The sequence below is a fragment of the Rhamphochromis sp. 'chilingali' genome (assembly GCF_963969265.1).
Source record: "Rhamphochromis sp. 'chilingali' genome assembly, chromosome: 19".
NCBI classification, from domain to species: domain Eukaryota; kingdom Metazoa; phylum Chordata; class Actinopteri; order Cichliformes; family Cichlidae; genus Rhamphochromis; species Rhamphochromis sp. 'chilingali'.
Window position 1 is genome coordinate 34,513,537 of NC_137946.1, and position 24,875 is coordinate 34,538,411.

General features: G+C 46.0%; 2 protein-coding genes across 2 annotated transcripts; one reads left to right on the forward strand and one right to left on the reverse strand.

Moving 5' to 3' along the window:
• Positions 1 to 11,613: 11,613 nt before the first annotated feature.
• LOC308387773 (GTPase IMAP family member 7-like) lies at positions 11,614 to 12,453 on the reverse strand (the record flags this gene model as incomplete). The annotated part of the gene is made up of 1 exon (XM_080868043.1): positions 11,614 to 12,453. Exon 1 carries the CDS (start codon positions 12,430 to 12,432, stop codon positions 11,614 to 11,616), a length of 819 nt encoding a protein of 272 aa, XP_080724169.1. The 5' UTR covers positions 12,433 to 12,453.
• An 81-nt stretch (positions 12,454 to 12,534) lies between these two features.
• Positions 12,535 to 20,468, forward strand: LOC308387525 (GTPase IMAP family member 7-like; the record flags this gene model as incomplete). The annotated part of the gene is made up of 2 exons (XM_080867628.1): positions 12,535 to 12,679; positions 19,642 to 20,468. The coding sequence occupies 2 exons, from the start codon at positions 12,535 to 12,537 to the stop codon at positions 20,466 to 20,468; spliced, it is 972 nt and encodes a 323-aa protein (XP_080723754.1).
• Positions 20,469 to 24,875: the final 4,407 nt, after the last annotated feature.

Here is a 24,875-nt window from a genome sequence, read left to right on the forward strand (position 1 = left end):
CATTCCCTGGAGTTTTACAGGAAAGCAGAAAATACTCCAGATACCTCAGAAGCCACAGCTCTGCATTGATGTCGTTCTTCAGCTGAATACGTTTGAGGTTCTGTTTTGGTTCTCAGTGAGGAAGAGCGTTTAGAGGAGCCCTTTCAGATGCTTTCCTTTTTAACCGAAACACACTGTGGGTTTTTCCCACCTTGGTATTTATATGCCCCGCCCACAGTAGTCTTACCTGTGTCTTCTTCCACAAGTTGTCCCCACATGTCCAGTCAGTTCATCGCTCCCACACTTCTCTTTGTTTCCTCAAAGATCGAGTCGATTATTTAGTCTGTGCAGCGCTTCCATTTATACTGTTTCTGTCAGGGTCCTGGGTCTCCTGACAGAGAAGGAGAAACGAGAGGACGGGCAGAGAGGAAGAACAAGATCCTGAGGGCTGCTGGGATAGGAGCGGGCCTCGGGAGCATTTTAGGGCCACTGGGAGCAGCACTGGGAGCAGCAGTGGGAGCAGCAGTCGTAGCAGCAAAGGAGAAAAAATGTGCCACACAATAAAATAAAGAACGTTTGATCACATTTTGATAATTATTGGTCATTAATGGCGCACACAAGAACTGTTAGTCCACGGTAATTTATCATATTGTGTAATACGTCATCTAAGAGCTGTATAACATGAGCCTGTATACACACAGATCTCCTGAACATCTTTGGTTCCTGGGTAACGAGCTTTTTCCTCCATTGCTTAAATAAAACATTTTCCTGAATTTTCTATATTTAACACAAACCTTTGATCCATCTGACTCATGCTGGCCCAGGTCTCAGGGACAGAGTCTGGTCTGTACAGAGACTGCCACACCTCTCTATCCCACCTACATCCTCCTGATGGTCTGGAGGAAAAGCTGCAGCATCCCCAAGCTAGCTGAGATGGACTTCCATGACCTCCTCCCAGTCGGACATGCCCAGACCTTAGAGAGCAGGTTGGATTAGCAGCAGCTTTGCTCAGGACGAGCTCGGAGGTTCTGACATGGTCTCCAGTCACAAACTGATTAAAAATAAAATACTGTTCACAAATGCAAAGTTTGAAAACAATATTGTAATGTTCTGTCTCAAACTTATGAATAACGTGTTCGTAATCTGCTTCGTGAGCCACCATTATCTTTATTGCCGCTCGTTCAGTTCAACATAAAACACACCCACTTTCGTGAAAACAAACACTCCCCGTTGCCACTACGGTGGACCACAAGGGACAGTAAGCACGGAGTGCAAACATTATAAGCAATACAACATCTCCCTTTTTTTTTTTTTTTAAATGTCCGCCAGTGACACAGCTGGTATACATTTCAAAATAGAACATCCTGAACATGAGGATAAGGAACAGTTTTTCAACACTGCCATGTGTAAAATTACTGGGGCATAAAACTAACACCAACAATGCGATGCGGGATATGCACTCATTAGTACATGGACATTTGACATGTTTCCATTTTATTTATTTATTTTTTTTAGGGCAGCGATCCGCCTACACCCTTTACAATCACAGGTCAAGAATAACCCTCGGTTTGACCACTCGTCCTGATCTGGTGGTCAGTGCAGGGCTAGTGTCCATGGTTGGCGTTTTAGTGTCTCTAGATGGCGACAGGGGCTCTGCTTGTTGCTGAGCTGCACTATCTGGCTGGGTGACCAGATCGGATGCTGGTGCTGAAGGTGCCGGTGACGCCTTGGCGCCTCTCAGGTGCCGTCGGTTACGCCGTATAGTCTGTCCCTCGCCAGTGCGGATCACAAAAGAGCGGGCAGTCTCTGCAGGTCGGATGATGACAGCCGGTTTCCAGGCTCCGGACTCGTGCTGAAAGCGAATGTGGTCCCCCTGCTGCAGCCTCGGTAGTGGTGTGGCGCTGCGATTGTAGTAACGCCTCTGATGCTCTTGTCTTTCCATCCGTGTTTTTTGCACAACCGTCGGGCTTATGATGCGAGGTACCAGGTGGCATCCGGTAACAGGAAGCACTGAGCGTAGACGTCGACTCATGAGGAGCTGTGCGGGTGACCTGAAGCCATCGACTGGCGTGTTCCTTTGCTCCAATAGGGACAGGTAGGGATCTACTCCCTGAGCATGAGCTTTATCCAGAACTGATTTGGCCGTTTTGACTGTTCTTTCGGCGAGGCCGTTGCTTTGCGGGTACAAAGGACTTGAGGTCATGTGGACAAAGTCCCATGTGACTGCAAAATCCTTGAACTCTCGAGAGCTGTATTGTGGGCCGTTATCTGAGATAAGCTTCTCTGGTATACCATGTCTGGCGAATATGGCCTTGAGCTTTTTGATGACGGACCCTGCAGTGGTAGAGAATAGCCTTTCGACCTCAAAGTAGCGGCTGTAGTAGTCCACAACTACCAAGTAGTCCCGTCCACGCCATGTGAAGAGATCTGAGGCCACTGCCTGCCATGGCCTCTCAGGGATCTGGTGTGGGATGAGAGGTTCTTTGGAATTCGCCGCGCGCCTCTCCTGACATATGGAACAGTTTTCCACCGTGGCAGCTATGTCCTTGCCCATGCCTGGCCAGAAGAGGGCGTCCCTTGCTCTCTGCTTACTCCTCTCAATCTCCATGTGCCCAGTGTGGATTCTCTCCAGCATGTTGTTTCTTAGGGCTGTTGGCACTATAATTTTGTCACCTTTGAAGATGATGCCATGGAAGTGTGAAATTTCATCTCTGAAAGTCCAGAAGTCCAAAAGGGTTTTGGGGCATTTTTTTCTGTCCTCAGGCCAGCCATCCTGCACAGTTCGCTTCAGCAGGGTGAGCTGCGGGTCGCATCCTGTTGCAGCCTGTATCTCTGAGAGTTTTTTGTCACTTACTGGGAGGCTGTTTATCACTGAGTGGATCTGGTCCTCCATGCCTTCACTCAGCGTGCTGTCTTGGTCGGGCAATGGTTTCCTGGACAGTGTGTCAGCCACAGGTATGTCTTTTCCGGGCCGGTGCACAATCTCTATGTCGTATCTCTGCAGCTGTAACAGCATGCGCTGCAGACGAGCAGGGGCTACAGAGATTGGTTTCTTCAGTATGTGCTCCAACGGCTTGTGGTCCGACTCGACAATGACTCTCCTGCCGTATATGTAGGTGTGGAAACGCTTGCATCCAAACAGCACTGCAAAGAGCTCTTTTTCGATCTGTGCATAGTTGACTTCTGTTGGGGTCAGTGTCTTTGAAGCATATGCTATTGGATGTCCGTCCTGCATTAACACAGCTCCCAAACCATACTTTGATGCATCTACCTGTAGCCGTAGCTCCTTGGTCGTGTCGTAGTATGCCAGTATGGGGCCTGGTTCTCTGGTTATGAGATCTTTCATTTGCTGGAAGACTCTGTCGTGGGTCTGATCCCAGATGAACTCTGAGTCTTGTTTGAGCAGCTGACGCAGCGGTGCGTTCACCTCTGATAGTCGTGGTGCGAATCTGGACAGGTAGTTCGCCATTCCAAGGATTGTCTCAAGCTCATTCTTATTCTCAGGAGGTGGCATGTCCTTTATGGCCTGCAGTTTCTTTGGGTCTGGCTGGATGCCCTCCCGGGTGAGTTTGTGTCCAAAGTAACTCACTTCTGTGGCGCCTATGACACATTTCTCTGGATTGAGACGTACTCCTCGCTCCCGTGTGCGCTCAAGCATGGCACGGAGGTTCTCGTCGTGTTCCTCCTTTGTCCTGCCAAACACGAGGATGTCATCCACGATGGCTGCCACTCCATTGAGCCCTTCATACGTCTCATCGATTTTCCTTTGGAAAATGTCCTGTGCTGATATTATCCCAAAAGGAAGGCGCAGAAAACGGTACCTGCCAAAGGTCGTGTTGAAGGTAGTGAGGAGCGATGACTTGGTGGTTAGTTGGATGGCCCAATAGCCTGAGCGAGCATCCATGACACTGAAGTACTGTGCTCCTGCCAGCTTTGGTGTGATGTCATCCAATGTTGGAAGCGGGTAATGAGGTCTTTTGATGGCTTTGTTTAATTCGCGAGGATCGAGGCATACTCTGAGCTTCCCAGTACGCTTCTCTGCGACCACCAGTCCGTTTACCCATTCTGTGGGTTCTTTTACTTTGATGATTATGCCGTTTTTCTCCATGTCATCCAACTCCCGTTTCAGTCGTTCCCGCAGTGTGAAAGGGATCCTCCGGGGGGGGGCACACAACGGGCATGGCGTCTGGGTCAATGTGTAAGTCGCATTCTCCTGGGAATTTCCCTATGCCCTCGAACACATCGGCAAACTCCTCCATGACATTTGTGATCTGTACTGACATGACCAGCTTGACTAGGTTTAGATCCAGGCATGCTCTCAACCCTAGGATGGGGGGTGCTGCAGTGTCTACTATGTCAAATGTCAGCATCTTGTGAATGCCTTTCCACCTGCACTTCAACTGGCATGTGCCCTTGATGTTGAGTTTTTCTCCTCCATAGCCAGATAGTGTGCGTGTGGGCGGTGCCAAGCTAACCTGCTTAAAACACTTCTTAAACAATCGGGCAGGGATGACGTTAGCAGTGGCTCCTGTGTCAAGCTTAAAACTCACGGTGTGATGCAGTGAGCCTACTTCTACGTCGGCGTAAGCCTGTTCATCGGCCTCCCCTTCGTTGCACTTTGTTATGGAATCTATGAATAGCTCCGCTTCATCGCTTGGAGTGTCAGGGTTGATAGAGTACACTGGGTTGGGTTGGTGTGGTGCTTGTGAACGGCATGCTTTGGCAAAGTGGTTCATTTTATTGCACTTTTTGCACCTCTTCCCTTTTGCAGGACACTCCTCCTTCTGGCTGTGTGCTCGTGCACATCTTCCACACACTTTTCCCATCTTATTATAATGAGGTGCCCTCCTATCTTTTTGCTGCGTACTCTGGCGCTTAGCGGATACTGCATGCGCGGGCGCTGCTCCCTGCAGGCTCGTGTGTGGGTCAACCATGGCTTTCAATTGCTCTCGTGCGATCTCATAGGAGCGTGCAATGTCTATGGCTTTTTCTAGAGTCAAATCTGACCCTTGGCTCAGCAGCTTTTCTCTGACTTGTGGGAAACTGGTTGCAAAGACAATCCTGTCTCGGACCATTTCATCACTGTTAACATAGCCACACTGCTTGACGAGTAACTTTAACTCGGTCACAAAGTGCTCAAATGACTCCCCTTCACCTTGGAGTCTTTCATTAAACTTTTATCTGGCGAAAATGGTGTTTGTTTTCGGCATGAGGTACTGTTCAAACCTGTCGAGATATGTGGTCAGCTTTTTAGCTTCTTCATCAGACAGCTGCCATGTGTTATAAATGTCCCTGCCTCTTTCTCCTACCCACAGAAGAAGATAGCTGCACTGGGTCTCCTCGGGCTTGCCGCTTAGCGGGCCGCTAAACATTAGCTTCACATGTTGTACGAACCTCCGCCAGGCATCGGGAAGATTGGCTGAATCCCAGTCCATCCGTGGTGCAGGAACTCCCGACGAATCCATTTCGCTCTGTCAGTGGGCGTTTAGTTCGATTTACTCTGACACCATGTAATATTCTGTCTCAAACTTATGAATAACGTGTTCGTAATCTGCTTCGTGAGCCACCATTATCTTTATTGCCGCTCGTTCAGTTCAACATAAAACACACCCACTTTCGTGAAAACAAACACTCCCCGTTGCCACTACGGTGGACCACAAGGGACAGTAAGCACGGAGTGCAAACATTATCAGCAATACAACAAATATTTTCTTTAACTTTAAAGTATAATAAATATTTACACTTAAATGATGCAAATATCAATAAATGTTGGTATATGATGTGTTCAGGTGTTTAAAAATAATGTTATCATCTGTATTGCTGTGATTACTTCATAAACACACTCTGTGCAGTGAACCTGTGAGACAGGGTTTTCCTCCTTCCTGATTTTATTTTTCATATTTAGCAGACAAGCATTTTTCAGACCGTCAAACAAACTATCAGCACTGTTTCCTCCATGTGTGGATAACTGTGGTTCTCACTGTGGTTCTCTGGAGTGCCACAGCCTGAGGAACATTCCTGTAACCCCGACCAGGCCTGTGCTTCAGCAGGTGTGGCAGTAATCGGGCGTGGGTGTGGCAGAGAAACTGAACTCTTCAGAAAATGTCATATTTTTCACTGTAGTTTCTTAGTCTTCCCTGAGAACTTGAAAGAAGAATCAGCAGCACATTCTCACACAGGGCCAGGTACGTTTGGATTACCTTTCCCTTTAATAAACGAAAAGATTGTTTAAAAACTGATGGTTGTTTGTTTGTTTTTCTTGAACATGCTAAAATAATACAACAACAAGTCTCAGGAGCCTGAAAAGAAAAGCGTCTGGACTTCTTTAAGTTACTTGAAGACGTTTCACCTCTCATCCGAGAAGCTTCTTCAGTTCTAAGGTCAAATGGTGGAGAGTCCCAGATATAAACCTAGTGGGAGTTTCCCCCCACTGAGGGACCAAAGGACCCCCTGATGATCCTCTAATCGCCTGAGCCAAGGTGTGAAACTGGGTGTGGGTCCCAATCAGCCAGAGTTTTGGGTGAGCTCATTGTGAAACCTGGCCCCACCCTATCATGTGATTTCCTGAGGTCAGATGGCCCAGGATGTGAGTGGGCGTTAAGGCGTCTGGGGAGGATCTCAAAGCTGGATTATAGATATAATCGAGTTATATAGTTTTTAAAGAGAAAGATTTGGTCACAAATCGGGAAACAGTTGTAGCTTAAAGCTAAAATTACGGACATTTAAAGTCAAATTTTGGAAGTTGCATAACATAAAGAGGAGGAGTTGGTGATAATACAACGGAGTCCCAGCAGAGCCCTGGAGCCAGGCCCGGGAAGGGTGCCCGAGGACGAGCCTCTGGTGGCTGGGCCTTAGTCCATGGGGCCCAGCCGGGCACAGCCCTAAGAGGAGACATGGGCCCATCCTCCCGAAGGCCCACCACCTGCAGGAGGCGCCATAGGGGTCGGGTGAATTGTGTGCTGGGTGGCGGCCAGGAGCGGAGGCCCTGGCGGACTGACCCCCGGCTGCCAAGACTGGCAATAGGGACATGGAATGTCACCTCTCTGGTGGGGAAGGAGCCTGAGTTAGTGCACGAGGTTGAGAGGTACCGGCTAGATATAGTTGGGCTCACCTCTATGCATGGCTTGGGCTCTGGAACCATTCTCCTGGAGAGGGGCTGGACTCTGTCTCAGTCTGGAGTTGCCCCTGGTGAGAGGCGGCGAGCTGGGGTGGGTATTCTAATATCCCCTCTGCTTGCTGCCGATACGTTGGGGTTTTTCCCGGTGGATGAGAGGGTTTGTTCCCTGCGCCTTAGGGTCGGGGAACGGGTCCTGACTGTCATCTGTGCTTATGCGCCAAGTGGCAGTTCGGAGTACCCAGCCTTCTTAGAGGCTAGGGCAGTGGCTGAAGCAAAAACTCGGGTGTGGGAGGAGTTCCGAGAGGCCATGGAAAAAGACTTTGGGACTGCCTCGAAGAGATTCTGGCAAATCGTCAGGCGTCTCAGGAGGGGAAAGCGGTGCTCTACCTGCACTGTGTATAGTGCTGGCGGAGCGCTGCTGACGTCGACTGAGAAAATTGTCAGGCGGTGGAAGGAATACTTCGAGGACCTCCTTAATCCCACTGAAACGTCTTCCGAGGAGGAAGCAGAGTCTGGGGATGAGGGGAATGACCATTCCGGGGGCGAGGTCACTGAGGCAGTTAAACAACTCCTTGGTGGCAGAGCCCCTGGTGTTGATGAGGTCCGCCCCGAGTTCCTGAAGGCTCTGGACGTTGTAGGGCTGTCCTGGTTGACATGCCTCTGCAATGTTGCGTGGAGATCAGGGGCAGTACCTGTGGACTGGCAGACCAGGGTGGTGGTCCCCATCTTTAAGAAAGGGGACCGGAGGGTGTGTTCCAACTACAGGGGGATCACACTCCTCAGCCTCCCTGGGAAAGTCTATGCCAGGGTGCTGGAAAGGAGAGTTTGTCCGCTAGTCGAACCTCGGATACAGGAGGAGCAATGCAGTTTTCGTCCTGGTCGCGGAACACTGGACCAGCTCTTTATCCTCTCCAGGATACTTGAGGGTGCATGGGAGTTTGCCCAACCAGTCTACATGTGTTTTGTGGACTTGGAGAAGGCATTCGACCGTGTCCCTCGGGGTGTCCTGTGGGAGGTGTTGCGGGAGTATGGGGTGTCTGGCCCATTGCTACGGGCCATTCGATCCCTATACAACCGTTGCAAGAGCTTGGTTCGCATTGCCGGCAATAAGTCGGACTCGTTCCCGGTGGGTGATGGGCTCCGCCAGGGCTGCCCTTTGTCTCCGGTTCTGTTCATAATTTTTATGGACAGGATTTCTAGGCGCAGCCAAGTGGCGGAGGGCTTTCACTTTGGTGGCCTCAGAATCTCATCTCTGCTTTTTGCGGATGATGTGGTTCTGTTGGCTTCATCGGGTGGGGGCCTCCAGCTCGCACTGGAACGGTTCGCAGCCGAGTGTGAAGCAGCGGGAATGAGGATCAGCACCTCCAAATCTGAGGCCATGGTTCTCAGCTGGAAAAGGGTGGAGTGCCCACTCTGGGTCGGGGATGAGTTCCTGCCCCAAGTGGAGGAGTTCAAGTATCTCGGGGTCTTGTTCGCGAGTGATGGGAGAAGGGAGCCGGAGATCGACAGACGGATTGGGGCTGCAGCTGCAGTAATGCAGACGCTGCACCGGTCCGTCGTGGTGAAGAGGGAGCTGAGTGTAAAAGCGAAGCTCTCAATTTACCGGTCGATCTACGTCCCTACCCTCACCTATGGCCACGAGCTGTGGGTAGTGACCGAAAGAACGAGATCGCGGATACAAGCGGCAGAAATGAGCTTCCTCCGAAGGGTGGCTGGCCTCTCCCTTAGAGATAGGGTGAGAAGTTCGGCCATCCGGGAGGGGCTCAGAGTAGAGCCGCTGCTGCTCCACATCGAAAGGAGCCAGCTGAGGTGGTTCGGGCATCTGACAAGGATGCCTCCTGGGCGCCTCCTGGGTGAGGTATTCCGGGCATGTCCCACCGGGAGGAGGCCCCAGGGCAGACCCAGGACACGCTGGAGAGATTATATCTCTCGGCTGGCCTGGGAACGCCTTGGTATTCCCCCGGATAAGCTGGAGGAGGTGGCTGGGGAGAGGGAGGTCTGGGCCTCTTTGCTTAGGCTGCTGCCCCCGCGACCCGGCCCCGGATAAAGCGGATGAAGATGGATGGATGGATGGATGGATGGATGGATGGATGGATAAATTGACTAATTAAATAATATTTTTTTATTTTGTCATCACCTACAGACCCAGATTCAGTAACATGAAGTCAGATGCCTTATGCCAGCAATTCTCTCCCTCCAAACCCGCAGAAGGACCACAATTTTGCCACCTCCATGCTGCATGAGCTCTTGAATCCCTGCTCCACACTCAGCGCGATGAGCCTGACCCTGATAACAGACCTCATAACCATCTGTAGGTTTGATCTGCAGTCCAGTTTAGGTCATGCACTGCCAAATTCACCTGTCACTCAGATCAAAGTTGCTCCATGTCTTTTCTTCTGTCCTGTCAGCCCACACTAATAAGAGATGTCAAAGAATTTGTGTCTGCCTGTCAGTCTGTGCTCAGAATAAGATCACTAGCTCTCCTCTATCTGGGCTCCTCCCCCCCTTTCCCCATCACTTTGGATTTCATCACTGGACTACCACTGTCACCAGGAAACACAGTCACTCTCCTGTAACTGTTGTGTCCTGCCTAGCAAGAGCAGCAAGAGTACTGACAGAGACTCGGAAGAGAAAGGATATGTCATGGTCCCCGTACCCGCCGGCTGACCCTGTGTTAGGCAAAATGTTTTGTTTTGTTTTTTGCTCTCTCTCTCTCCTCTGCCGGGGCGGAGCTGATTACAGGCTCCCGCCCCTAGCCCACGCACCTGCGTCCAATCTCCACACCTGCTGCTGAGCTCCAGTAATCCTGAGCCTACTTAAGACAGAGGCACTTTGCTACTCATCGCTGGATCATTTAGCAATCTGCGTCAGTCAACCTGTAGCTTAAAAACTAGAATCCGCGAGTTGTCGTTCTGAGTGTGTTACTAACTGAAGCTTCTGTGCGTAGATCTTTCCTGGACCTGTCCCTGCCCACCTCAGAATCCTGCGAGCGAGTGTGTGGAAGCGTGAGAGCCTGTTTGAGCCCCTCCTCTTCCCCCACGGACCCTGGAGCCCTGGACCCCCCTCGAGCACACTGTACATATATAATCTCTGTTTAACCCAGAATTGAAATTAAAAGTTTTCTGCTCACACAGAAGGTCTTGGACACACCTTGTCCCTTTCCTCTTCCTTTGTCATTGGCCATCAGTAGCACAGTTTCCACCAGCACCCAGTTGGCCAACAGGCATTTTTATACCTGAAGCAACCCTTTACTTTGTGCTGGGACCAGTACCATGATCCCAGCACAAAGGGCCATAAGCCAGCTAGTAATTATATTACAGTAACTGTTATACTACTGTAGTTGAATTACAAAGGTTATTCATTTATCTGCATGCTAGACAGAGAGAAAAGGAAAAAATCAAAGGACAGGCATTGTTTTCCTTCTTGCACGCACCGCTGATTGAGGAGGAATATGGTGGCACAGTACGATTCAGCCTTTCAGGACTGAACTTCAACAGGCTGACGAGCAGCCAGGCTGCAGCCTCCATTTCTACATGCTCATTATTTTACACCAGAATCACCGTGGCGACCACTTTAAAGTCTGTTTGGATTGGTGTTTATCTTTGCTTTGGGTTGATATGTAAAAGTTAAAAGTAACAATGTATGTGTGTCCTCATTAGGGTAGGGATTTGTGTTGGAGTGTGGCACTGGAGCCAGAGATGAGGCAAGTAACATACGGCAGTATTTTTAGGAAAAGTAGCAGCTAATGCATGTTACTTTACTTTTCTTTGTGTAACAATCTGAATACTGAACATCACTGATGAGGACCCAAGAAGATTTAAAAAATTAGAATATGGACTTAGAGGACTGATGATGCGTTTTTGAATGTTTTTGTCAAGTTAGCAAGAGCAAATAATTTGATCCAATTAGAAAGTGACCACAACTAAGAAGTACATTAGGCAGTTTACAGCAAGACTACTGCATCCAATGTTTTGGTCTACGCTTGGTGTTTGGATGTAGTGCTCTGGTCACCATGGAAACTCATTCCATGAAGCTAATCTGAAGTTTGGAGGTCCGTCGTGATTGGCTCTGCAGAAAGCTGGTGACCTACGTTCACTCTGCGCCTCACCTGCCCCCGCTCGCTGATTTACGTGGCCAACCACTTCATGGCTGAGTTGCTGTCAGTCCCAATCACTTCCTCTTTGTTGTGATGACTTCAACAGGTGACTGTGAAATATTTATTTGTGAGGAAATTTCACAACTGGGCTTGTTGCACAGCTGACATCCTGCCACAGATCCACTCTGGATTTCACGGAGCTTTTTATTTACAAAGAAACATTTTATTTTTATTACACAGGAACAAAAATGTGTTGGATACTGATTCAGGGAGTCAGGTGCAGTTTGACAGCTGTCAAATTATCCATAAAATAATTTTAATCCATAATATGACCGACTGATGGTTGTGAATGAAAATAACTTCTTACAGGTCAGATGATCAGTAACTAATGATGATGATAACATTAAAATTGCTTTTCATATCACAGTATGACACATTGTTTCTCTTTCGCTGCTGCAACAGCAGCTCCCACTGCCGCTCCCAGTGCTGCTCCCACTGGACCCAGCACACTTCCAGCACCCGCTCCGATACCCACACTCTTCAGGAACTTCTTCTTTTTCTCTTCCTGTCCTCCTGCACCTCCTGCTTCTTCTTCTTCTTCCACCATCTCTGTATCTTCTCTCTGAATACGTTCAGTCTCTTCTCTGACGGCTCTCTCAGCCTCCTGCAGCATCTCATTGGTGTAACATTTTCCTCCGTTGCTCTGAACCATGGTGTTGATCTTCTCCAGCAGCTCCCTGACCTGAGAGACATCCTCACTTCTGTTCTTAAAAACATGATATCCTCCACCACACTGACTGATGAAGCCGTGCAGACGCTGATTTCCATTTATTAATGTGTCTATGTTAGCTTCATTGTCCACATCATCTCCATGTGTGAACAGCACCATAGTATAATCTGCTGCTTCTTTTCCAAATATCTCCTGAAGGATTTTCACTGTTTCTTGTTCTTCTTTGGTGAATCTGCCAATCTGGATGACGATCAGGAACACATGAGGACCAGGAGCAACAAAGGAGATGCATCTAACAAACTGTTCCTTCACCTCCAACTCAGACACGGTGATGTCAAACAGGCCCGGAGTATCGACGACAGCCAGCGTCTGTCCTTCCACCTCTCCTGTTTCCTTCTGACACTCTGACGTCACTGAAGCAAAAGAGGATGTAGATTTAAAGGCTTTTCTTCCCAAGATGGTGTTTCCTGATGCACTCTTCCCAACTCCCGTTCTCCCAACAAGCACCATCCTGAGGTGAAGGTCCTCTGCATGTGCTGTGGAAGTTAAAGAGATGGCTGTCATTATTAGTGGGAGTCTCTCAGTCATCATGTGGAACAGTAAAATATAAACATGAGACTGACCTTCTGCTTCCTCCTGTACATGGATGACATCACGCTGTGTGTCAGGAGTGAGCGAGGCATCAACGTGTTGATCAGCAGGATCTACAGCGAGGACATCAGCATGTCATTCAGAGTGGATAAGGCTGCGTCCACGCGTACACGGGTATTTTTGAAAACTGAGATTTTCCGTTTTCGTTTTAAAAAATAATCCCGTCCACACATAAAGGCAGAAATGGAGGAAAACGCTGCTATGAACATGCCAAAGCAGCAGGTGGCGCTAGATTCCTAACCGTGTAGAAATGTTGGCCAATCAGAAGTCTAGAAGCCTCGATGGGAAAAAGTAAACAAAGCTGGGGCATAGAAGCAGAACCGAGTCGTATGTGTGGAGGGACAGTAACTGTGTGTATATGTAAGCATTTAAACACTGCAGAGAGTACAATTAACAGTATTGTAGAAATTCATTTCACTGAAACAATAACGTCAAAAAATGCGCACACCTTTGACGCTGCGTTTTCTCCGTTTTTCTCGTCCACACGTAAACGCAAAAACTGAGTTTTCAAAAATATCCACCCTGGCCGGCGTTTTTAAAAATCTCCGTTTTCAGTGACTAAAAACGCCGTTTACGTGTGGACGAAAGGTGCAAATGCATAGAAAAATCTGCGTTTTCAAAAATACCCGGGTACGTGTGGACGTAGCCTAAGTGTGTCTGAGTGTTCTCAAAGAGAGGGACGGTGATCTGGACTGAGGCGTGGAGTCAGACCGTAGAATAAGAGATACCTGAGCATCCACAGGCCAACATGAAGAAGCTGCAAGAAGGTCCCCCGCACGTATCTATAGAGGCAGGAGTTCATGCTTCACCACTTCATGAACTTTGATGACATGAACTGAGGTTAAATGTACAGTTTGATTGTGGAACTGTTGTGTTTCGCTCCCACACAGTGGTGTCTCTGAGCCATGTCAGGCTGAGGGGTAAATCCCCAAAACAGTTGCTTTTTACTGTAAAGCAATAAAGGTGTTTAGACACACACTGAGTGAAGAAGAAACACCCAGTGCATCATGGGAATCCCCAGCAGCCTACATCTATTGCAGCATAACTAAGGGAGGATTCAGGGTCACCTGGTCCAGCCCTAACTATATGCTTTAGCAAAAAGGAAAGTTTGAAGCCTGATCTTGAAAGTAGAGATAGTGTCTGTCTCCTGAATCCAAACTGGAAGCTGGTTCCACAGAAGAGGGGCCTGAAAACTGAAGGCTCTGCCTCCCATTCTACTTTTAAATACTCTAGGAACAACAAGTAGGCCTGCAGAGCGAGAGCGAAGTGCTCTAATAGGGTGATATGGTACTACAAGTAGAGATGGCACGATACCCCTTTTTTATGTCCGATACCGATATCATAAATTTGGATATCTGCTGATACCGATATGAATCCGATATAGTGTTTTTTAATCAACAAAACTGTTTTTTTTAAATATCTTGCTGCATTTTGTATAAGTTCATACTCAAGTTTAAAACAACAACTACACTAAAGCTATTCTGTTATACCTGTATGCAAAAAAAAATATTTCATAGTTCAGCAACACTGATCAATCTAATAAACTTAGACCTACACCATCCTCCCTATTCTGGTATTTTAAAGAGTAGCGTAAATATTAAGCAACCTAACTAATAGGGTTCCAACTCCCAGCAACAACAAAAATAAATAAATAAAAATAGGGAACCACCCCTCACGCGCCACCTCATGATGCTTAATCGACGTAATCAACCTTAATTTGATGCAGTGTGAAAAAAAATGCACAGAAATCAATTATTTTTCAAGAAATATTAAATATATTCAACATCTTTCTTCAACAAAATTGCAGACTGCACAGATGGTACCTTCCCAAAGGAAAAAGTACTATAGCTTACTAGGGTATATATATTAGACTTAATAGTCACTATATACAGTAATGGACTTCTATTCATTTTACATCAAATTTAAACTTTGGCTGTCAGATAATTATTTATTAAAAGCGAGACATTTTAAATGAGAATAAGAAAGAAAAGTATGTCTTTGTGCCCCTTTTCCCTGTTAATGCCCTATCGGCCCCCCTGGCTAAACTTTGCTAGATCCGCCCCTGCACAGTTACCAGTGTCAGCTGTAGAAAAAGATCCTGGAGTAGAAAGTAATATTAAATAAATTCTAACAACAGCTTATCAAGCTTAAACGTGCTGCTGTTGTTCAGCCGCTGGTTTCCTCTTTCTGGTGCAAAGTGGGCCAAAAACAAACAAACAAACAAGACTCGCGACAGAAAAGCCGATCAGCTGATCATTGATCAGTTTCATGATTGAAGTAGCAGCCAGAAGAGGCAGTCGCTCCATATATCGCTTGTTAAGCTTAATGCAGGAATGCTTTACATTCAGAGATGGACTTACACACTTGCTTTACTTCTCTCGGGATAACTTTGTCGGAGATGAAATGCCGGGTTGCTAGCGAAGCTCCAAATGCTATCCAGACCACCGACAGGTCCCGCATGCCACAGCCGCTCTATCACGTGATGCATACTGCTCCGACGTGCTAACGTTCTGAGGTGAGTTACGGCGTGTTGCAAGTTTTGTGAGGTGCTTTCGTGATATTTAATGGATCGGATTACATTTTTTATTTTTCTCCGATATCCGATCCAGTAATTTAGGTCAGTATCGGACCGATACCGATACGTAATATCGGATCGGTCCATCTCTAACTACAGGGTCATTAAGATAAGATGGGGCCTGATTATTTAAGACCTTGTATGTGGGGAGCAGGATTTTGAATTGATCAATTATTAAGTCATGTACTAACAGAGACTTGGAGGAGAGAGACCTAATATTTAATAATCCACATTTCACTGTTTTACTCTTTGGATACTGTATTGTTCTTTCTTTGTGATTGTTTATGTTTAAGTTGTTTGTTGCTGGTTTTTAGTTTGTTTTTGTCTGTTTGGGAGCTGACACAGTCTCTATGGAGATGGGGGTTTTTGGGGGGGGGGGGTAGCAGGAGGAGAGAAGCTGCAGAGAGGCGTGTAAGACTGCAACTCTGCTTCCTGGTCCCAACTCTGGATAGTCATATTTTGGGGGGTTTAATAAATTTGTCCATATTTCTAGAAATGAGAGCTGCTCCATCCAAAGTGGGATGGATGCCGTCTCTCCTAACAAGACCAGGTTTCCTCCGTCATCGTTAAGCTGAGGACGTATTTATATAATTTCACCTAAACCTGCAAACATTATTCTGTGGTTATATATAAACCTATCTGGTCGTTAAGTCTAACGTCACTAGCCGTGTCTGGGTCTAAACTCCGCTGCAGGTCCATATATCAAACGATCACTATGGCATTACTGAGAGTTAAAAACTGTCTAAAGTCTTTCATCTTTAATAAAATGATCAGCGTTCTGCTCTACCAGGTGTAACAATTGAGTTTAACATCCAGGCATCCATGAAAACGGAATTTATGACATTTAACGGAGTTAGAAGTTAGCAGGGAGTTAGCTCGCTAGCTTCTATCTAAATACAATATAGCATGTCCTGACTGCGGGGTTTTGGAAACAAATTAAAACGTACAGCTCTGTTATCACTTCCAGCATAAATGAAGACAGAAAACTAAACAGCAGTGACGTTTGTAGGCTTACTGAAGTTGGGCTAGCTGGTATATAATGATGTGCTACGTGACCGCTAGCGACACAGCTATGTTAGCATAATATAAACAAGCTAACTTTTTTCCACTCGATAAAAGTTAACGTGAGTGTTCTCGGTGGTCAGGAACAAATGTAATCGCATGGCAGGATGCTGTAAAAGGACCAAACTTCAGCCAGGAGAACAACTGAGATAATCCATCCACAATACGAGGTTAGTCATTCATATACTGCTGCATGGGCTGGGCTGTAGTTACATCCTAAGGTTTTAAAAACTGAGCTTATTCTTATATTCTATTTATCCCCTTTGTATATTTTATTTATATTTGTCTCTGTATTTATATATGTGTGTGTGTGTGTGTGTGCGTATATATATATATATATATATATATATATAACAATTCTGTAACTGTAACTTCGGTCGTTGCTGTGCTTTTTTTGGAAGTCGAATTTCCCAGAGGAACCCACCCGAGGGATTAATAAAGTTCTATCTTATCTTATCTTATCTTATCTTATCTTATCTTAAATAAATGATTAGCGGTAATAAAAGCCGAGGGAGGTCAACAGGGATCACTGACTGTTTTAGGAGCTTTTAGAGATTAAATAGAAGAAAATACAAAACATTAAACATGTTAACAACACAAAAGCCATATTAAACGCAGACTACTTTAGGCCCGGAAGTAGGATTCGTCACGTCATCACTTAAAGACCGGATAGAAGTTAATGAGGGTGTATATATACTGAGATGAGTGCAACAGGTGTGGAAGAAAGCACAGGTAACATTACTGAGGGCAGAGAAAACTTGACTGAAATCAAACTGGAAATCACCTGAACTAAAACATCACATCGATCCAAACTATCACTGTCATAAAAAAAACGAACCACAATTAGCTCAACACTGAGAAGTTAGTCAAACTGGCAGAACAGCATTACTCTGATCATCTACAGGAAATCATTTAGAGTCCGTTTCTGTCGAGTCGGTGCTGCAGACACCTCTGAGCTTTCACTCCACTTTGTGGACACAGTTCACAGTCACCGTCCGTGGAAGCTCCGTCTGTCGATCTAGTGTATACACTCAGGGATGAAGCTTGAGTTATTGATTTGTCTCTTTAGTCTCTCGCAGTTTATTAAGAAGACAAATGACAGGCTGTGGTTGGTGTGCCTGTGTAACACAGACCTGTTCTCATCACTGCATGAACCACAAAGAACTCAGGTGTTGGTGTTTGAAACAAATAAAACAAAACATTAAAAAGCAACAGAGATTAAAGAGAGACTCGGGTCACAGGAATAACTCATCACAGCTCAGGTAAACAGGCAGCTCTGCAGTTTCTCAGTTTCTGACTTTTATTATAAAAAGTTTGTCTGAACAGTAAATCAGAATAAAACTTGTAGATGTACTTACGAGGTAGTGAGCCGGCCATGTTGGTGCTGCTCAGGGTTAAAGCTGTGTCACAGTCACATGCCTGCTGCCAAAATGTTTTGCATGAGCTGGTTGTTGTACCGTGACGATCGTCCCTCCCTTTAAATGCAAGGTGCCAGACCTGTCCTACACACAGGAACAACACTCGGGCTGTGGCACCAAACACGGGGAAACAGCCATCAGTGGCTCTTTATGGGAATTATGAGAATAAATATATGTGCAAATATAAGAATGTATGTGCGTCACTATATATATATACTATATATGTCATGGCCTGCGCTGGCAGACCATGGGGAGGTGGGGAAACAGGACCCAGACGCCGGACTCTTCAGTGCAGACAGTGTTTATTTACAAGGTGGTGAAGTGAGCAACAATAAATCCCCCTGTGTCCCAGACTGCCGTTCCCGTCTTCATCCAGTGTCAGTGCTCTGTGTCTCCACTCCTTAGTGTGGTCCGTGGTTGCTGCCCTCTCGTCCCGCAGTTCTCCTGGGAAAGTAACAGAAGCAGCACCACTCAGTAACAAAACTCTAATTCACTGACTTCTAACTGGGAAACTAACGGAAGTCTCATGAATCGATCCAGCGTCAGAAAGAGCTGCACCACACTCCTAAGTAGCTCCTCCGACGAGGCTTGATCAGCTGCAGGTGTGTGCATCTTCCTCAGGTGTAGCCAGCCACCTGGCAGACCCACCAGGCCTGATGGTGCCTGTAAACCATCCTACCAGAAACACCCAGACCCATACATGGACCCATACACATACCTGCAAGCAGGGAAACCAGGGACAGCCACACAATACATCAAATGTACATATAACAAGTAATATAAATCCAAAACTGCTTATGGGCCCTGGGTCCCTCAGACCCCGGTCTCTGACAATATAAGACAGATGAGTCAATACTTCTGCCAACAGTGTATTTTGAGGTTAAAATGTTGCCTCTCTATAAGTTAACAGAGTAAACAAACTTGAGCGGTCGATGGTACTGACTGACGTTGCACGGAATGATCCAGTTATCAATCATGATGATTGATAACAAGACTAAAAGTTTTTGGTTGATGGCTAAAAGGAAACATTTGTGAGCCAGTTTCCAACCATGTGGCCTCCTCCCACGACTACAGGTTTATTTATGTGACTGAGTGTGGAGTGGTATACTAACCCACTGAAGAATCTGCCCTGTAGTCACTTTAACAAGTCATTAAGTGCTGATGTGACAGCTGGAGTGTTGTTCCTGTATGTGATATGGTGGCATTAAAGGGAGGGCCAATCTTCATGAACGCACAGAGCTGATGTCAATACGGTAGCTGTGACAGCTTTCACAATCCTGAGCAGCACCAGCATGGCCGGCTCAAAAGCTCGTAAGTACATCTACAAGTTTTATTCTGATTTACTGTTCAGACAAACGTTTTATAATAAAAGTCAGAAACTCCAGAGCTGCCTGTTTACCTGAGCTGTCAGTCTTTATTTCTGTGCCCTGTGTCCATATCTTATTTATCTGTTACTTTTTTAAATTTATGTTTATTTGTTTGAAACAACAAATCCTGAAACATGTGGTTCATGCAGTGGTAAGAACAGATTTGTTTTATGAACGTTTACAGCCAACAGAGCCTGCCAATCCACCCAGTCTTCACTTTGAATGGCATGGATGGATGGATGGACAGACAGACAGACAGACAGACAGACAGACAGACAGACAGACTTTATCAGTAAATCTGATTTCGGGGGATTTCGATGTGCGGAGTAATCCTGTTCTGCCAGTTTGGTTGCTGGTTCTCGTAAACTTCAGGGAATTTATGGTCAGCATTCTCGTCTTTGTTTTGATTGATGTGTGATTGTTTTGGATTGTTCAGATGTTTAGTCATGAGTCATTTCCTGTTTTATTTCAGTAATCAGTCTTTATGTAATGCTGTAAATTTTACTTCCCCCATTCCTGGGTTTTCCTTCCTTGGTACTTCATCATCACCTATCCCTGATTCTGTATATGTAACTGTCCTAGTGTGACGAGCTGGTTGAGGGAGTCCCACTAATAACAGCAGTAATCTGTTTATCTTCTTCAGCAGTTGAACATGTTCCACACCTGAGGATAGTGCTTGTTGGGAGAACAGGAGTTGGGAAGAGTGCATCAGGAAACACCATCTTAGGAAGAAAAGCTTTTGAATCTAAAGCTGCCTTTTCTTCAGTGACAGCAGGGTGTCAGAAAATCACAGATCAGGTAGACTGTCAGATCCTGGATGTTGTTGATACTCCAGGACTGTTTGACACTGATAGACCTGAAGACGAGCTGAAGAGAGAGGTTGCCAGATGCATCTCCTTTGCTGCTCCTGGTCCTCATGTGTTCCTGATCGTGATCCAGATTAGCAGATTCACCAAAGAAGAACAACAAACAGTGAAAATCCTGCAGAAGATCTTTGGAGAAGAAGCAGCAGATTATACTATGGTGCTGTTCACACATGGAGATGATGTGGACAATGAAGCTAACATAGACACATTGATAAATAGCAGTCCGTCTCTGAGTAGCTTCATCCAACAGTGTGGAGGAAGATATCATGTTTTTAACAACAAAATCAAAGATCCCTCTCAGGTCAAAGAGCTGCTGGAGAAGATCAACATAATTGTTCAGAGACATGGAGGAAAATATTACACCAACGAGATGCTGCAGGAGGCTGAGAGAGCCGTCAGAGAAGAGCAGGAGCGACTTCTGAGAGAAAATATATCGATGGAAGAGCAGGAAGCAAGAAGGCGTGCAGAGAAAAAGAACAAGTTCCTGAAGGCGGTGGGGATCGGGGCGGGAGTGGGAAGTGTGTTTGGTCCACTGGGAGCAGCTCTGGGAGCGGCAGTGGGAGCTACAGCTATAGCCGTGAAAGACAAAGAGTGTGTTACTCAGTGAATTTGATCCTTTTTTCATCATCTTTGTGCTGGATGGACTTTACTACGAGGTTACCCACTGTGGGTTTGGAGATGATGGCATACTCACGTCCCTTTATAAGAACCTTGAACTTAAACAAGTCCAGATGCTTTTCTTTCCAAGCTCCTTGGACGACCCCGACCTGGACCACCGAGAACCTTCACAGACCATCATGTTTACATTTCCATGGTCTGGTTTTGGTGAAGGACACAAACCTTCATGAACACACGGAGTCTCACTTTGTTCATTTCTTACTGTCAAAAACATGAAATTAGAAAAAAAATGGTTTATTTTGTTAACTACACTGGTCGACATCAAAGCCTGCCTGAGAGATAAAAGCCAAATATGTATGTGACTGGTTACTGTTTCCAAGATGTTTGATTTTAATCTTTAACTTTTCATCGGTTTACTTTGCTTCATATAATGTTTGACTTCAATTCAAACATCAGAAAAAGCAACATTGCATTAAAAATATTACTATGAAACATTAGTTCACACTAAAAAACAAATAAATAAAAAAATGTAATCTAGTTACCTCCCAGCCTGCCTGCAGGTCAACATGTGTGTAGCTGAGATATATACAGCTATATATATATATACAGTCTGCAAATATAATAAATCATTACTGTAGTAACCTTTGTTACAAAAACTAATGACATCGCTCTAACATTTACACAACACTGCCCTCATCAGGTCAGACTGGGAATGACAACCAACCAGTAAACTGTCATCAAAGACTTGAGCTGACACTGAGGTGTAGTTTATGTAGTTTACTGTCTGTGTTGATTCATTCAGGCCTGAATACAAATGCGCAGTAATCTGATTACCTCAGTCTGTCACTGACAGAGCTTTGTGTGTGTGTGTGTGTGTGTGTGTGTGTGTGTGTGTGCGCGCAGCGTTTGTTTTGAAGCGTGTTGAAAGAAGAACAAAGCGTTCCTCTGTTGCATCTTTCCCGGCGTCTCTTCTGTTCCTCACATTAACGAGAGCTGTGTGCTGATTGGACGGCTGTGATTAGCTGCCAAAGAGTTTAAAACGCTGAAAGAAACGTCGACAGGGAAACAACCTTGAACATTAGAAATGGTTTAGCGGAGTTTGGTCCAGACTGTTCTGAGAGGAAACAGGAAACATGAGGACACGAGGACACGATGACGGTCTGAGAGGCCTTCAGGGAGGAGGCAGCTGATGGAGGTGGCGACAGGTAAGACTGATCAGTCAGCTGACGGGTTGTTTAGGTGTGGAGGTGGTGGAGGTGTGGTTTTACTCTGTTAGTCTGTCACACGACTGTTTTTATCACGATATCTCAACCGAACGATGGATCTGACAGCTGCTGACTGACGGTCGCCATGCCAACACCTCTGAATCCAAGTGCAGCCATGTTTGAGGGGGAGGTCATGTGACCCTGCGGTAGAGCGGGACAAAAACAGGAAACATCTCTATTAAATGTCAGCTCTTCACTTTAACTCTGAACAGATCTACAAACCTCTGCAACAAATACCACGAACAGCAAAATCAGTTTTAAAGCTGGAAGATCCAAATCTGACCTGAAAACAAAGCTCTTCATGCTGTTTGTAGGTCAAACCCTTTCTTTGAAAAGTAAGCTGTCAGGTAGGTGGTACGTTTCCTCTTTCTACGTCTCCAGAAAGAATGTGACAACCAATCACAGCAGGCTGTCCCTGCCGCTGATCCAGTCTAGCATCAGTCACACAGAGCGAAGAGTAAAAAGTGTTTCATGCGTTTCAGATTCTTTGAGAGGTTTAAAATTGTCTTCAGACGATCGCCGACGAGCTTTGGTCAGAGCTGCAGGAAGCAGCCTGCTGGCATCTCACAGAGTTAAAAACACTGACTGGGATCAGCGTGTGGCCGATGCAAAGATCAGACAGGTGCGATGCATCAGGTGTTCCCTGCTGACATTTAATCTCCTCTGAAAGGTTAATCTGAGGCTTTTAATTTGGCGCAGGGCTTTTAATGTGAAAATCGTCAGACAGATGGAGCTCCGTCAGGCTGCTGATTAAAACAACAGCAGTTTATTATCAGCGACTCATTAGAAACAGGAAATGATTATCAGAAACACACCGATCAATAAGTCTGACCTCAGGTATGAATAAACAACCAGAGCTGAAGTTTGGATTTATTAACAATAATCAGAAAACAAGAGAGAAAAATAAAGAAACAAAAGGTAAAACAAATAAATCTATCCAAACAATAAAATAATAAATACAAATTTATTTTAAAAACATTTCACAGGAAAATGAACAAATAAAAAAAAAACAGGCTTCAGGCTATGGCGTCTATCTGAACGGCAGTAAAGCCTTGAGCTCGACACACAACAGCTAAAGACACTTTCTGTTCGTACTCGCCCCAAAACAAGCTACTGCTCCAACCCAGCCAATCAGGATGCAGATTACAGAACACTGATCTAAACTGAAAACAACGAAAAGATGGACCAGACACTGAGAAGATGGAAGAAGCTAGCGCCCTGCGGACCGAGACGCATGTTCTGGCTGAACACTTCAACTGTGAGACGTTACAACATCCACCTTAGAAATAAAGGACAGAACTGGAGCGTTTCAGAGAGGCTCGCCTCAGCAGCCCCATCGAGTGGGACATAGGCTGCACGGCCAAAACATCCCAAACGGCCCAACCCGAGCGATCATCAGGACGAGGCGAGGTGACGAGAGCGGCCGCGAAGCACCACAGATGCCATGTGATGATTTTCTCTGCGCTGACGAGAGAAACCGGGTGAAACAGCAGCTCCTGTGGACTGATCTCCCATCACGGCAGCCGGCACCTCCTCCACTCCATCAGAGGTGGAAGAATTCATACGAAAGACCCGGAAACAAAATGATGGATAAATTCATGTCCACTCTGGAAGTGATGAACAACCTCAGCTCAGAGAAAATAACACGCTGTAGTCGTAGCTGTGCAGGCATGACGCAGGCATGACGCAGGCATGACGCAGGCATGACGCAGGCATGACGCAGGCATGTAATATTTAATTCCTGTAAATGTTCTTTGGCTTCTCAGTTAATATGGTCGCAGTGAGTTTAAAGCTTTGAATTAACAACAGGATGTTTTTTCTGCTCCTATACGATCAGTAGCCAAACAAGTTTCAGTGACAACAGGAGGGAATCTGTGACATTTCCACAGGTCGGGTCCTGGGTTGTGCTTTATAAGAGTTGAGTGTTTTAAATAGTCATTTTCGTTCCTACAGCTGAGACGAATGCAGTCAGTTTGTTTAAAGGGCACAAACTGAATGAAACGGCTCTCCTGGAGTGTGAGAGGCCTTAGGAAATGTATTAGACTATAGAGAGTAATGAAGAGACTCAAACAATGTCACCCAAAGGACGTCTTCATTCAAGACACACCCGTGTGGGAGTGAAATTGCTCGGAGAAGGACGAGGTTCAGGCTTTTTCTACCCACCTCTCATCACATGCTGATGGAGGTGGGGACATAAATCATGACCCATCTTAGACCCACAGGGAGCTTCATCATCATACAGCGCTCAGTGATGAAGAAAGACTTCATTATGGTTCATTTATACGGCCCAACACAGGTGACCTCAGCTTTTATATGTTCCTCTATACTGCAGCTCTAACTGTACCTTAGATCCTGGGCTTGACAGATCATCAGGTTCAGACTATAACTATTCAGTTATACAACATTTCATGTCCGAACTGAGCCTAAAATGCAAGGAGACGAGAAATCCCAACACAGAGAGCACAGTCCTGTCGCTCAGCCACAGTCGCATAGATTGTTTCCTTATTTCAAACTCTCAACTCATCGATCTTTAGCATTCAGCCATCACTGCTGGGTACATAACCCAAATTCACTGATGACGGTTTCTACTTCACTAACTCTGAAGCTACAGCCTCAGCCAGAGGGGGGGCCTTTGAGGTAATTATACATGGACAGATGAGGGTTTACACAGAAAACAGATCAAATAAAACTGAGATGTTGGACTTGATGCTCAAATAACAGAAGTGGAACTAGAGATGAATTTGAATGACACTAAAGAAAAACAACAAAATCTATTAAAACGAAAAACATGATAAATTAAGTTCAGACAGCATCAGCCGAGCGTCGACAGACCTGCGGCGATCAGGGAGCGAGAGCAGGAAAACTTTGGTGCATCACAGTGAACGAGAGAGAAACAATAAATGAAATTAGAACCGCAGATGAAAACATCACAGATCCTCAGAGAACAAATGATCTCCTTATTCCTCACAACTAAGAGGACGACCGAAGACCAGCTGGTGCCAGACCATAATAATGAGCTAGAGCTGGTGTTAACTGGGAGGAAGCCGAAGCAACAGCCTCTAATCGCCAACAATGAACAGCTGCCCGACGCGCCGCACAACATAAAGACTCACAACCATACACAACGTAAG